The 16,038-nt window shown below is 37.8% G+C and overlaps 1 protein-coding gene across 1 annotated transcript in view; it reads right to left on the minus strand.

Moving 5' to 3' along the window:
* Positions 1–16,038, minus strand: part of EOGT (EGF domain specific O-linked N-acetylglucosamine transferase) — a 50,260-nt gene that overhangs the window by 17,098 nt on the left and 17,124 nt on the right. The window contains 4 exon segments of the mRNA XM_056804403.1: positions 1,074–1,166; positions 6,541–6,644; positions 13,116–13,222; positions 15,606–15,710. Coding sequence (XP_056660381.1) covers positions 1,074–1,166; positions 6,541–6,644; positions 13,116–13,222; positions 15,606–15,710 — 409 coding nt within the window.

Consider the following 16,038-nt stretch of genomic DNA (forward strand, 5'->3'; position numbering starts at 1 on the left):
TGTATTAGTATTTATTTTGTTCAACATGATGTCTAGAATAGAAATATATATTGCATGAGAGCACACATATACTCTGTATCAAATTGCTTACCATCTCGGGATGGGGGGAGAGAATGGAAAAAGAGAGGGAGAAAATTTAGAACTCAAAACAAGCATTAAAAATTGTTTCTGTGTATAATGGGGGGAAATAGAACTAAAAAAATTAGCATAATGTAGGTGTGTATATACCCTATATTTGCATGCATACATTATGTGTGTATAGTATCAATGTACATACATCCATACCTGTGTATTTATGTATATGCATGTATATATGAGATAGATATACAAATGTAGGACTATATGTGCCTATATAATATGCTTATATGTAAATGTTTTGTGGGAGAGAAATTAGAATTTTATTCTAAAGGTACATAGAATCATAGGCCTGGAGCTTAAGGAGATTTCAGAGAACATCTAGTTCAACTCCTTCCCTAGGAAGTTGGATCTAGAGGTTAAAATTATTTATGCAAGCTCATAAAAGCATTACATGGTAGTACCAGAATTTGAACCCATGTCCTCTTGACTCCAGATTTAGGTCCCTTTCAATGACAGCCATCTGTCTCCCAAGATTTCTGTCCAACCCTCCAGATGACATTTTTAATAGATTTTATTGATTTCTTTTGTTTTTTTAATCACTTTTTTCCTACTGTAGCTCTTCTCCTTCCCCCTTCTAGACAGCTAGTCCCTCTAACAAAGAATTTTTGGTTAAATGGGAAAAAGAAAAAAAAGTCAATAAAACCAATCAATACATTAAAAAAAATCAAAATTATATATAATTCTGCTCCCCAGTTCTGCAGAAGAATCAGAGACAGGGGTGGGGATTGTGATCGTTTCATATTTCTGTGAAAGTGGATGTTATAAAGTTAAAAAAAACTGACACTTCCTAAAAGTTACATTTTTTAATAACCAATAAGAGGAAATGTTCAATTTTTAAATTATAATGATAAAATAGTGATCTATACCAAGGATAATTACATGCTCTTATCTCATAGTTATTCATATGTCCATGATACATATGGCATGTCAAGTACCGTTTTTGAATCATAGGCTTTCAAATGGATGACATCATAATCGGTGAATGCCTTCCAAGTCTCACTGAACAGGTCCCCATATCCATAGGAGCTCTGAAAATGTAAAAACAAAACCAAACATGCACACATAACTATAACAGATGAATCTGGAACTTTTTTAAAATTTGGGTTTTCCAAAGAGGCTACACAGGCATTTAACATGATCCGTTTGGTGACCCAAAGCAGATGCGCATCTTATAATGGAATAGCTAGTGAAAACATTTAACCTAAGAACTGATCGCTCCTTCATCCTGGGCAGAGATATTCAAAAAACAAAATATATATTTTATAAGCATCTATTTATATATACATTTTTATAAATATATTTATATATAAGCTACTTTCATTGCCTAAATATTACTTCTGATATGATTCACTAAAGCAACTGGAATGAGCACTCTATATATATATGTATTTATATATATAATATATAAAATGTATATATGTAATATATTATTTATAAATTTATAAATTATAATAATAAGATATAAATTTATAAATATATGATTTGTAAAGTATAAATAAGTATATAAAATATATATATGTAATATATTAAATCATATTATATTTTATATATTAGAGAGAGAGTAAGAGAAAAAGAGAAAGGGGGGAAAGAGAGACAGAGAGAGAGAGAGATGGGGGGATGGGGGGGGGAGAGAAAGCTCATTCCATTTGCTTTAGTGAACCATATCAGAAGTAATATTTAGGCAACAAAAGTAGCTTCCTTAACCTGCTATATATCACTTTCTTGCCAAGCCGAGTCTATTCATAATATTCTGGGGGCTGTTTGTTTTCCCTGTAAATCATGAGCAAGCATTCAACAAGCATCTATTAAACACCAGACCTTGTGCTTGGCACTGGGGATACAATGACAAAAGGGAAGATGCTCCCACCTTCTAGAAGTTTACATCCTAGTAGGGGAGACATCTATCTATCTATCTATATATATATATATATATATATATATATATATATGTCTGTACACACCCACATATACATATATTTCCACTGATAAAAAAAAGAGTTTGATTTAAATATTGAATTATAAAATTCAGTCATTGTTTTTGTTCAATCATTTCAGTTGTGTCTTATGCTTCATGACCCCATTTGGAGTTTTCTTGGCCAATACTGGAGAGGTTTTCCATTTTCTTCTCCAGCTCATTTTACAGATGAGGAAACTGAGGCAAATAGGGTCAAGTGACTTGCCCAGGGTCACATAACGAGTGACTGTCCAAGGCCAGATTTGAACTCAGGAAGATGAGTCCTCCTGACTCTTGACATTATACCACCTGGTTGCCCCAAATGGAGAATTTTTGTTGTTATTCAGTCATTTTCAGTTGTGTCTGACTTTATGATCCTATTTGGAGTTTTCTTGGTCAATATCAGAATGGTTTTCCACTTCCTTCCATTTTACAGATGAGGAAACTGAGGCAAATAGGATAAGAGATTTGCCAGGGTTACACAGCTAAGTGTCTAAGGCCAGATTTGAACTCTGGTCTTCTTGACTCCAAGCCCATCATTCTGTCTACTGAGCCACCTGGATACCCTAAAATTCAGTCAACAGTAAGAGTAATTCTGTCCTGGAGCATTATGTTCAGGAACTTTATGTCCGGGCATATGCCACAGTTCTATCAAATCTACTGTGTTTTGCTGGATGAAGTGATTAAATCTTTTTTTAAACCTTCCTTCTTTTCCAAGTCTCTGTGATGAGCTCCAAAGAACAGTTCATTATATCACCTAAAAGGAAACATCTCTGCCAGGGCTGAATAATGAATGAGGTGCAATTAGAAAAGAGGCTTCCAGATCCTTCCTTTAAACAAAATCAGGTGCATTTGAAGGAAAATTTAATAATGAAAGAATAATTCTGATTCATCTCTCTTTCGGGGCCATGATGTATAATTCAGTAAAATCTCTTTCTGGGTACTCTCCTGCCCCTTCCCCTCCAAATTTCACTTTTCTGCTATGGAGAGATAAACATGTGGCACTGCAGCACACATTTCTTTCTGTTCAGAGACTCACGGCATTTAGCTAGCAACATGATTTTCCTAAAGTCCAGATCTGATCGTGCCACCTCCCTACTCAAAAAAACTCCAGTGGCTCCCTATTACCCCTAGGATCAGATAGAAATTCCTCTGTTTGACATTTAAGCGCCTCCTAATCTGGCCTCTTTCTCCCTTTGAAGTCTTCTTGTACTTCCTTCTCCAACATGAACTACACTATCCAGCTGTGCTGTTCATCACACATGGCACTATCTCTATGGCTTCACCCTGGGTGTCCCCCCTGCCTGAAACACTTTCCCTTCTCACCTCAGTTTCCTAGAATCTATGTTTTCCTTTAAAACTCAGTTCAGCAACTGTCTACTTATCCTTGATGAATTCAATTAGCCTTTGCCCAGAAAATCTTCAACCTTGAGTAATGATTGGCAAATGTGATTGCTGAGCCAACTTTCATTGATGGTGGAAAACGAAAGAAGCACTGCACAATTAGAAGAGGACAAAGATTGTCTTTTTTTTTTTCAAGAAATGTGTAAAGATGAATTTAGAGTTGTGACTTTAAATATAGATTTAAATGGTCACCAAATAAAATTCCCAAGTCAGTCTGGGAAAAAAAAAAACTCAGTTCAGATGGCAGTTAGGTGGGTTCAGTAGATAGAAAATCAAGCCTGGAGATGGAAGATCCTGGGTTCAAATCTGGTCCTCCGGTTCAAATCAAAGCTGTGTGACCCTGGACAAGTCATTTGACCCCCATTGCCTAGCCCTTCCTGCTCTTCTGCCTTAGAACCAATATAGAGTAAGGGTTTTTTAAAAAAAAAAGGACTAAGTTCAAATCCCAACTTGGACGTTTACTAGCTGTCTCATTTAAGCCCTCCTCTCCTCAGTTATATTATCTGTAAAATGGGAATAAATATCACTCCTATATCAAAAAGTAGTTATGAGGGTGAGAAAATTTGTGTATAGCTTTTTGTGAACCTTAAAGCATTATACAAAGTTAGCTGTTGACTATTAATATCATCCCATTTTTATAGGAGAAAAGTGAAGATGTGTAAGAATGACATATAAAATCATTCATTACTGTATTCTAAAGGCAACACGAGAAGTCCTGCCATGCCAAAATGGGACAGCCTGCAAATACTGCACTAAGGATCCTCACATAAGACAAAACAGTCACTTGACTAGTCATCTACAACTACTACTACTAGTCTAGACTACTACTACTAGTACTAATTACCCCTCCCAATGAGTTGCAGTTAAGTCAGTCTTCTCCACAGGGAGGGCCCATGAAATTGATTTTTGGAACCCAAGTACAACACTTTACATCCTGGAAAAAAATAATTCTCATTCCAACCCACTGAGATCTTTTTTAATCTTGATCCTGCCCTCCGGTATATTAGCTGCTCAGCCCCATGTTGAGTTGTCTACACTGGTCCTCAGGATTTTTTCTGTATCTTCATCCAAACAGTTGATTACCTTAGCTTTGGAGTCAGATAACCTGAATTCAAATCCAGACTTTTACTTTTTAAGTTGCTTACTTTTTCTGGACCTACATTCATTTTTTTTTTAAAGAAAAAGTTCAACTAAGTTGAGTGTTCTTAACCTAGAGTCTATGAATTTCTTTTAAATATTTTAATTAAATTTCAATATAACTGATTTCCTTTAGGGAAAAATCAAATAGCTGATTACAATATTGAATAGGTTTTAAATATGACTAATGTGGGCATATATTTTCTTGACTTTGTATATTTGTGGAGGTTTTTTAAACCTTTACCATCTATCTTAGAATTGATGCTATGTGATTTCTAAGGCAGAAAAGCAGTAAGGACTATATAATGGAGGAAGTTTACATGACTTGCCCAAGGTCAATCATCTGAGGTAAGATTTGAACCCAGGTCCTCCTGACTCCAGGCTTGGTGCTCTAGCCACTAGCTGTCCCTGACTGCATATGTCTGTTACAAGAACTTTGTTTTTCTGGTCTAGGGAAGATAGAATAGGAAAGAAGAGAATAATACAGTCAAGGTGGGAGAATAAAGAAGGTCACTGAAGCATTTTTAATGGTCCTATGACCCACACATAAGGAGTGAGAGGAAGATGAGAAGCCAGTCAAAGGGATGAAGGAATTTTCAGGCAAGCAGAAGAACAAGGAAAGAACAGTCATGGAAGCCATGGGAAGAGAGTACCAAGAAGAAAGGAATGTTCAGCTGTGTAAGATGCTACAAAGAGGTCAAAAGAAATTGAAGATGAGAAAAAATAAAACCACTAGACTGAGTGATTCTGGGGTCATGAGTGACCCTTTGTGAACAATGGCTAAGAGAGAGAGCCGGAAGAAATTGGGTGAGTTGTCATCACCCAATCAGGTTAGCCTAGGACCAAAAGAGCCCAGACCACTGAGCAATATAGAGAGAATCGACAGAAGCAAGGCAGAAAGTATCTTTCAACTAATTAGAATGGATGCAGAGCTAGAGGAACAATAATCAATCAATAATCAGTAGACATTCATTAAGCACCTACTATGTGCTGGGGACTATAGTAAAAGCAATGGCCATAACTACAGAAATGAAAACAATACTGAAAAACAATGGACCTCTGAGTAACTTCGATGACCTACCTTGGTCCCAGGGAACAGATAAAATATCTAGACCTCCTCTCAGTAGAGAGGTGGAAGAAGATGGAAGCTGAGCACTGGACCCACGGCCAGGCACAGTCACTGTGGGCAGGTTTTTTGTTTATCTGTTTTTCTTTGTTCAATGCTGAGACAAGGCTACATCTAGAAATCACTGGAATCAATAAAACTTACTTAAACAGAACACTATCTTCACCTTTGTGCTGTATGGAAAGACTCCACCATCTTTTCAATAAAATCTGTACTGAAAAATTGCAATGCTTTAAGACTAGGAATTGGAATATACCTTCGAGGCTATCCAATCCAATCCCTCCTTTTACAAATGAGAAAAAGCGAAGTGACTTGCCCCTAAGGGTAAAGTCAAGTGGCAAAGTGGCAAAGCCAAGGTTAGAATCCAAATTCATTGTTCTAGTCAGCGCCACCACCTCTCTGTCTTCAACAGCATCATCGTCAATCATGAAGGACACATGTCTATGTGTCTTATAGAAATCGGTCACATTCTATTATACTCACACTGAGAGAAAGATGTGGAAGGAGGGAGGAAGAGAAGGAAGACGAGAAAGAGAAGGAGAGATTGAGAGAGAAGGAAGGAGAGTGATAGGGAAAAGAGATAAGGAGAAGGAAAAAAGGAGGGAGAGAATGAAAAATGAAGGAGAAAGAGAAAAGAGAAAGATTGAAAGAGAGAAGGGAGAGAAAAGAAGGAAAGGAGAGAGAGAGAAAGGAGGGAGAGAATGAGAAAAAAGGGGGAAAAGAGAGAGAGATTGAGAACTGTAGGAGGCAATGCCTTTGGACACAGCATAGTCTTACTCACAGTATCCCACATGATGATGTTGACATCTGTACTGAAGGAATTGTTAACGTGCTGAGTAATGTAGAGATTGATAAAATCACAGAAGTGGTGATACATGTTAACACCTGGTATTGAAGAAAAGAAACCTATCATTAACCAAAAGGAAACAAGGATCATAGATTTAGAACTCAAAAGGACCTTCAAAGGCCATCTAGTTGAACTCCCTCATTTTGTAGATGAGTAACAGGGGCCCAGAGAGCTTCAAAGGCTCGTCACCAATTTTCAACTGGAAGAGATCCCAAAGGCTATCTAGTCCAGAGCCCCCATTTTACAGAAAAGGAATTGGGGTCCAGAAGAGAGAAGTGGCTTGTTCAAGGTCCCATAGGCTGTAAGGATCAGAATGCCCTTAAACCCAAGTCCTTGGACTCCAGGTCCTGCTGTCCCAGGCTGCCCCTGTGCCAACGGAAACTGAGGTCATCTACAGTTTCTCTCAACCCCACATCTAATCAGTCATACAGTTCTGTTATCTCCTAATAACATCTCTCCTATCCAGTCCCCTCAGACACCGTCAGCACTCTGGTGTTGGCCCTTACACAATAATCTATCCACTGGTTTTCCTTTCTCAGGTCTCTTCTCCTCTCTATCTATCTTCCACTCAGCTGTCAAATTGCTCTTCTGAAAGAACAGGTAGACCCACATCCCCTCTCTATTCAGTAAACTCCAGAGGCTCCCTTTTACCTTCAGGATCAAATATAAAATCCTCTGCTTGACTTTTAAACACCTTCACAACCTGGTCCCTCCCTACCTTTCCAGTTCCCTGCCCCCTGCCTCCCCTCCATGGACTCTACAGTCCAATGACACTGGCCTCTTTGCCGTTCCTCAAAAATAACATCCCATCTGTGGGCTTCATGTATTTCCCCCAGCTGTCCCCCCAAGTCTGGAATACTCTTCCTCCTCACTTTCACTTCCTGGCTTCCCTGGCTTTCTTCAAGCCTTAGCTAAAGTCCCACCTTCTCCTTAATCTCAGTTCAATCCCTCTGAGACTACCCCAACTTATCTATCCTGTCTATACATTGTTTGTCCGTAATTGTGTGTGTGCTGTCATTGAGCTGTGAACTCCTGAAGGACAGGACCTGTTTTCTGCCTTTCTTTGGATCCCTCAGGCTTTTTAGCACTGCACCTGGCACACTGGAGTTGATTAATAAGTGCCACTTGGTTGACAGGTGTATAAATAGAGATTTTGAGCCTTTGGACTTCATCTCCCAGAAGTCCCTTAGTATTTCCCAAAATTCCATTTTCCTGTGTCACCACATTTTGGGGTGATTGTTTTTAAGTGGCTGTAACTCCTCCCTCATTCTCTTTTGGACCTGTGACCAGGCTGAAGTCAGGCAGTTCTTTTGTTTTAGTTATTATTAATAAAATTTTATAAAATATAACATTTAGTTATTGATTATTAATTTTAAAACTCACTGGGTATGTTAAGACTATCTTCAATTTAAAATATACATGAGTATATGTATAGGTGCTTATAATATACTGATACAGATGTGTTATTGTATACATCCACGTGTGTATCTGTATATATGTCACCAAAAAAATCCAGTGGGGAAAAGTGAATGCAAAATGGAGCTTGTTTATAAATATGTCAATATTGACTATGTCAAGTGGACAATAGAGTTAAGTATGAATATATGACTATATACTGATTTTTATTATAGAAATGTGAGGGTCTTATTTTGGGGATTCATTTTCCTTGTAGCTAAAGAAAGGGAATAAATAAAAAAACTATAGGGTGACTATATATAATCAGAGATAGGTGGATGGTTGGATGGATGAATGGATGAATGGATGGATGGATGGATGGATGGTTGGATGGATGAATGGATGAATGGATGGATGGATAGATGGATGGATGGATGGATGGATGGATGGATGGATGGATGGATGGATGGATGAATGGATGGATGCATGAATAGATGGATGGATGGATGAATAGATGGATGGATGGGTGGATGGATGGATGAATAGATGGATGGATGGATGGATGGATGGATGGATGGATGGATGGATGGATGGATGGATGAATATTTTGGTCTTATGTCTCATTTCTAACCTCTCTGGTCCTCAGTTATATCATAGATGCATATACATACATACATGTACATGTATATACACATATATTGTTTATTCATAGAGATGTGTACATGCTACCTCCCTCATTATACTGTTAGTTCCTAGAGAGCAGGACTTGGTTGTTCCCTTTCTCTGTATTCCTAGCACTTAGCACACTGTCTGGCATTTGTGGACTATTTGATAAAAGAACCCTGAAGTGCCATAGACAAATAGTCATGAAGTTCCCTGCCTCATCTGCAAGAGGAAATGTGGATTTGGAGTCATAAAGACCTGGGTTCAAATCCCACTTTTGGATCCTTAGGGAATTCACCTGACCTCTATCATCTCAGTTATTGCACACCTAAATGGGGTGGAGAGGGGGAAGAGGATTAGATGACTTCTAAGGCCTCTTCCAGCTCTGAATCAATTAATGATGATTTAATCCACAATAGAGCTGAACTATAGTATAAGTGGTTCAGTTATTTGTTTGTTTTTTTCAATCCAATTCTCCATGACCCTATTTGGGGTTTTCTTGGTTTTGCCATTTCCTCCTCCAGTTCATTTAACAGATGGAGACAAATAGAGTGAAGTGACTTGCCCAGAGTCACAGAGTTAGTGAGTGTCAGAGGCCAGACTTGAACTCAAAAAGATGATTTTTCGACTCCAGGTCCAGCATTCTATTCACTGGGCCACCTAGCTGCCCAGTATAAGTGGTAATAAAGAACAGGACCACCATTTGGAGAATTGCTTTTGGGGGAAATTTCCTACAAAATTATAACACGGGGCATGAGAAACTCTCCCCTCTTGCCCCTGTAGGGATATTTCAAGTTGGGGGGGAAAGGGGGGCTTCAACCTTGAAGAGCAGAATTAAAAGCGGGATACACCAGACATGGAAGGTTGGGGTATCCCAGAGGCTTCTTATTCTAAAGGTCACTCATGCATTCATATAAACAGTCACCTAATCCTATAGCTACCATTGCATAATTCTATGAGATTAATCTGAGTTTCAAAGATTAGCATCTAAAAAATATATATTTTAAAAGAGGCAAATGTTAACTATAGAAAGTAAACATCATGCCTTTTAACTCCTGAAAACAAAGCATTGTGGCTTTATTCCTATAGTGAAACAAATGATAACCATCAAAATGATCAGTTATTCTGGTTATGCCCTCTAAGATATGGATTTATTGAATTTTCACAGAGGATATATTTTCATATTTTTAAATGAGATATATTGTGGTATAGTGGATAGGAAACTAGTCACAAAGTCAGGAAGACTTAGATTTAAGGCTTGCCTTTAATGCATGCTGACTGTGTGACCTTCAGGAAATCATAAAACTTCTCAAGTGCCAATTTGACTTGACAGAAGTCCTCTATAACAATGAAATCGCAGGTCCAGAATAGAAAAATTAAAAAAATAAACAAACCAAAGTACTAACTTTTTTCCATGTCCCAAATTAACTACATACCAACAGCAATAAGGGTGTAACTCACTCTTATCTTGAAATTAATTCATTATGGTTTCTTAGTCAAATACTAATAAGACACTGCATTTATATAATGCTTTACATCATTTGATCCTCCCAACTATCTTGTAAGGTGGGTGTCATTATTATCCCCACTTTATAGATGAGAAAAGTAAGGCTTAGAGATATTAAGTGAATTGCTTATGTGAAGACGGGATTAAATCTATATAGTCCAATCTTTTTATTTTAACCCTACATTCAGGATCCCACAGATCCTAAGTGTCTGAGACTGGATTTCCATGAACTTTTAAAAAATGTGTAACTATTTCATTATAATGATTGATTTTTGTACCCTTACATATTATGTTTTATCCATTTAAAAACATTATTCTTAAAAGAGTTCCATAAGCTTCACTAGACTATCAATGGGGTCCAGTGCACTGACCTCATACTATCATATGCATATCTATAAAAATTTATATAAATATTATCTATTAAAACATAAGTTCCTTGAACCCACTTACTATGTGACTTTTGATTTTTGTATTCCAAAATGTATTTGTATCTGCTTAATCGGTGTTTTTTCATTCATTCATGATTCAGTTTCTCCCTTTATTGGTCTCAAACTATGCTAGATATTCTAGAGAGCAGAAAAAAAAAATTAGAGAAAATATAGGCTCTCCCTGCTCTGAAGAATTTGTAGTCTAATAGGATGCCCAAACATATAACCCAAGTTTTAACAAGAAAAAGAGGGAAAGAAGAGAGAGGGAGGGAAGGAAGGAAGGAGGGAGGAAGGGAAGGAAGAAGGGAGGAAGGGAGGAAGGGAGGAAGGAAGGAGGGAAGGAAGGAAGGAAGGAAGGAAGGAAGGAAGGAAGGAAGGAAGGAAGGAAGGAAGGAAGGAAGGAAGGAAGGAAGGCAGGCAGGCAGGAAGGAAGGAAGGAAGGAAGGAAGGAAGGAAGGAAGGAAGGAAGGAAGGAAGGAAGGAAGGAAGGAAGGAAGGAAGGAAGGCAGGCAATATTGGTTCATATATGGAGCCATAATAAGAAAGTTTGAAGCCCAGGTCAATGGGGAGGAGGTGGAGAAGAAGGGGAAAGGGGAGGAAGGAAGAGACAGACCTCCCCACTTCCATTCCTGCCCCCTAGCCAAGAAGCTGCCACTGCAAATGAAGTCAAATAAAAGCTAACATGTGGAGGACGGTAGGAAAGAATAAGCCATCTAATAACTTCCTGTTTTATATAGTTATCCTTACTAATTGGGTGCTAAATACAATTGTTTCTCTGCTGCAGAAACATAATGGCTTATGAGCACCCTTTAAACTTCATCAACCTAGAGCAAAGCCCCAGCCTTTCAGCCCTAGTTTTGGCCTTAGTTGTTAGGAATCTGGGGGAGAAATAGCACACCTGCACACTAGCCGTTTGCTGTGCATAATTTCAAATGTTCACTGTGAAGTCACTTCTTTCACAGACTATGTTCCTTGGCCTTTTTTATTTTCAATTTTTTAGTCTAATGAGTCAGAATCTTGATCATTTCATTTCTATTTGCTGAACCTACTTATAAGGGGGGAAAAATCACCTCAACTTGTCTGAGTTCTGAACCCAAAAATTTTTAATATAAGAATTGTGCCTTCAAAAGGAGGGGCACATTAAAAATACGATCAATAAATTGTAATAATTCTGAAATATTCATGGCAGAAGGCTATCTATATTTCACTTTAAGCCCGGCCTCTCATGAATTTTGATCAGGTATAGCAAAGTAATCTGCCTCTCATAATAAGGAAGATAATGTATTACATCCAGTACTTCAATCTGAGAAGTAGGCCAGGATTTTAAAAATTAAAATAATAGGTTTATAGTCAAGAGATATAGCAATTTGTGGGAAAAAAAAGAATTTGTTCTCTTTTTCAAAATTCACGGGAGTGAATCCTTCTCACTCACACACACACACACACACACACACACACACACACACGAATTAGAAAGCTCACCTTGAAAAAGTTTTTTAAAATATTTTGCCCATTGGAGTATGAAAATGGCTTTTAATGAAATTAGTTTTCATGAAGCCCAATCAAAAGAAAAAGACTGGCTAACTCTGTCACTTTGAAGAATCTTTCTTGTAAGTTATTATAATAGAGAGAGAAGTTCATACCAGTTTAGTTCCTTCCCCAGAGACATAGCCTACTTTCATTCTGCTAGGAAAAATTGAAAAGAAATCTGCTGCTTCTCTCAGTGTCCAAGTTTTAATTCCAATCCCATCTGATACCCTTTTTCCATGTTGGTAACCAAAGAAAATCATTGTATATAACCACTACTAATCTATAATATCTTCAGTGTTAACAATGAAAAACATTCACCAGATCAGCTCAGAAAAGGAAAAAGGGAGGGCAGCTGGGTAGCTCAGTGGATTGAGAACCAGGCCTAGAGACAGGAGGTCCTAGGTTCAAATCTGGCCTCAGACACTTTCCCAGCTGGGTGACCCTGGGCAAGTCACTTAACCCCCATTGCCTAGCCCTTACTACTCTTCTGCCTTGGAGCCAATATACAGTATTGACTCCAAGATGGAAGGTGAGGGAGAGAAAGAAAGAAAGAAAGAAAGAAAGAAAGAAAGAAAGAAAGAAAGAAAGAAAGAAAGAAAGAAAGAAAGAAAGAAAGAAAGAAAGAAAGAAAGAAAGAAAGAAAGAAAGAAAGAAAGAAAGAAAGAAAGAAAGAAAGAAAGAAAGAAAGAAAGAAAGAAAGAAAGAAAGAAAGAAAGAAAGAAAGAAAGAAAGAAAGAAAGAAAGAAAGAAAGAAAGAAAGAAAGAAAGAAAGAAAGAAAGAAAGAAAGAAAGAAAGAAAGAAAGAAAGAAAGAAAGAAAGAAAGAAAGAAAGAAAGAAAGAAAGAAAGAAAGAAAGAAAGAAAGAAAGAAAGAAAGAAAGAAAGAAAGAAAGAAAGAAAGAAAGAAAGAAAGAAAGAAAGAAAGAAAGAAAGAAAGAAAGAAATGAGGCATCTTCAAAAGGAGTACACGGACAAGCAGTGGGTTACCTGCATCTAACTTCATGAAGTAGGTTGGCTTTTCAATGACAATGTCACACTTGCCGTCCTCGATCGGTCTGAAGCTTAACTCCGTGTACGTTTGTAGTTCAGCAAACCTGAAATCATGGATTAGGATATGCTTTTAAAACAACTCCCAAGACTTCCTACTGCAAGAACTCACAAGATTAACAAAGATATCACCTATCTGGGATAATCAATGTTAATAACTTCAAGGAAACTGAGGCAGGAGGGGCTTTGAGGTTACATGAGGCTAATTTACATTTTATCTAAGAAAGAAGTAATCAGCTCTAGCATCTCCAGATGAAGAGTCAAGCAAATTAGAAAATTAAATTTAAAAAAGAGTGGAGGAATATTTCCTTCCTTGTCCTTCCACATCAACAAATTAGGACTCAACAACTAGATAACCAGATTCCTTGTAATTGTTACAACTAACATGTAAGTAATCTCATGTCAATTTTAAGGCACAAAATATACAAGAGGATATAATATGTAAACTACTGAACAATTCAACTAAATTTGAATTTAAACCAATGAGTTACATTCTAATCAAACATTGTTTCCCTGGAGTCCTAAGAGTCACAGAGGTTTCCCCGAGTCAGAGATAGAGGGAAAATGAATGTACCTTACTGAAGAGGGTGCTGGACTTAAAAAGAGAAGGACTGAGGCTCAAATCCTGCCTTAGACACTTAGCTGTCTGACCTTAAGCACTGAATGACTAAAATGAATGAATGAAATTTATTTAGCACTAATTTTTATAATCAGATTTTAATGACTCTAGGTACCATTAGTATTTATTTAGCACTTGCTATATGCCTTAGCACTATGTTCATGCTATAAATATAAAGCAAAGGCAGATCCTAACATCCACTAACATGTATGTTATGTTGTGGTGTGTTATATTATGTTATATATTTCATCATGTTATATTTTATTTTGTGTTGTTATATTGTGTTATGTTATGTTAGATTATATTGTGTTCTGTTAGGTTAGTTGTGTTGTTATGTTATATTATGTTGTGTTGTTGTGATGTCAGTGATGGCAAGCCTATGGCACATAGAGCCCTCTCTGTGGGCACACAGCTGCCCTCCTTCCCCCCACACTGAGCCTGATGACATTTTTTCACATCACCCACCCCTCTGCCCAGTAGCCCAATGGGAGCGCTTTCTCCTTCCTTTGTGTGGGGTAAAGGGGGGGGGCTGGGTGGTCCAGTACTTGGTGGGGGGAGTGGCACAGCATTCCCTCTCTAAAAAGGTTCACCGCCACTATGTTATATTATGTCATGTTGTACTGTGTTTGATTATGTTATGTGGTATTATATATTGTTATGTTGTTTCACATGATTATATTATGTTATGTTGTGCCATTCTTGTTATGTTTGTTACATTATAGCCTAGGATATTATATTACATCAAGTTACATGGTGTTATGTGGAATCTTTTATCATAGTATAATAAGGAAAAGTTCTAATAATTGGAATGGCAGCCAAGGAAGAATAGTTTGGTTTGGAAGTCACCGGGACAGTGAGTTAAGCATTGTCATAATGTCAGTGGGCTGCCTTGACTCTCCTCCTCATTAGGGATTTAGGAGCACAAGTGGAAGGACCCACCTGTTGGGGATGTAGCCAAGAAGATTCTATGGAGCTACAGGTTGGCTTCAAGGGCTCTGAGGACCCTTCTTTCAACACTGAGATTCTCTCATTCTGTGTCTGTGTCCCTCCACCACTGCCAAAGCGTGAAGCCACAGAGACTACCTGACAGAATCTAAGAGGTCTACCCATCTCTTCCTCCTCGATATTTATAATCAGTTAAGTGTTGTTACAGAAATTCATCTATCTTGAATTTATAAGAAGAAATATATTTTTCTTTGGAGTATAATGTGAGAGATCCTTTAGAAGCTCAGCTTTGTCTTTTCTGAAAAAAATTTGATATTTTCCAAATTTAAAGTGCCACACCACAATCTGGAAAACAATTTGGAAAAAGAGCTGATCTCAGATCTAAGGAGTTGGGTTCAAGTCCTCACTCTGACATGTACTGGCTGGTTGACCTTGGGGAGGTCCCTTAACTTCTCAGTGCTCTCCAAAAACTCTAAGTTGCAAAAAAGGCACTGATTTGCATTAGTAATGGGAATTTCATCATCTAGAAGTGTACATTGATATCCCTACACCAGGATCAATCCCTATCCCGCTCTATGTGCTTAAATACTTAAAAGGATCTGTGATGGTGACTCAGTGGAGAGGGCCAGGCCTGGAGAAAGGAGGTCCTGGATTCCAATCTGACTTTAAACACTTCCTAGCGTGTGGCCCTGGGCAAGTCACTTAACCTCAATTGCCTATGTCTTACCGCTCTTCTGCCTTTGAACTGATATTTAGTGTCAATTCTAAGAAGGTAAAAGTTTTAAAATTTACAAAGACCTGATACGGCTACATATATAGTAATCATCCATGCCTGCCCATAGAGAGAGATTGTTTTTTAATCTTACCAAGACTGTAGAGGACTTTTGCGTTGCCCTTCAGACATCAATGTGCGAATATCGAGTTTACAATGACCTCCTATGTCGCCTTTCTGTAGGAAGTTTTCCTTAAATCTGTTACACGATAAGCAAACACCAAGTTAATCGTCCTGTAGTTTCTGATGTGATTTAACACGAGAGATAGGATCAAACCATACACATTCATTTCATTTTAACAAGCACTAGTAACCACTTAGTAGGTAGAAGTTCTTCCCTACATGCAGGGAACTCAAAGACAAAATGGAAAACCATCCTTGCCCTCAAGAAGCTCCCATTCTCCTGGGAGGATACAACACTTAAATGATTTTTTAAACCCTTCCCTTCCGTCTTAGAATCAATACTGTGTATCAGTTCCAAGGCAGAAGAGTAGTAAGGGCTAGGCAATGGGGTTAAGTGACTTGCC

This window comes from Monodelphis domestica, chromosome 7 (assembly GCF_027887165.1).
Source record: "Monodelphis domestica isolate mMonDom1 chromosome 7, mMonDom1.pri, whole genome shotgun sequence".
Lineage (NCBI taxonomy): Eukaryota > Metazoa > Chordata > Mammalia > Didelphimorphia > Didelphidae > Monodelphis > Monodelphis domestica.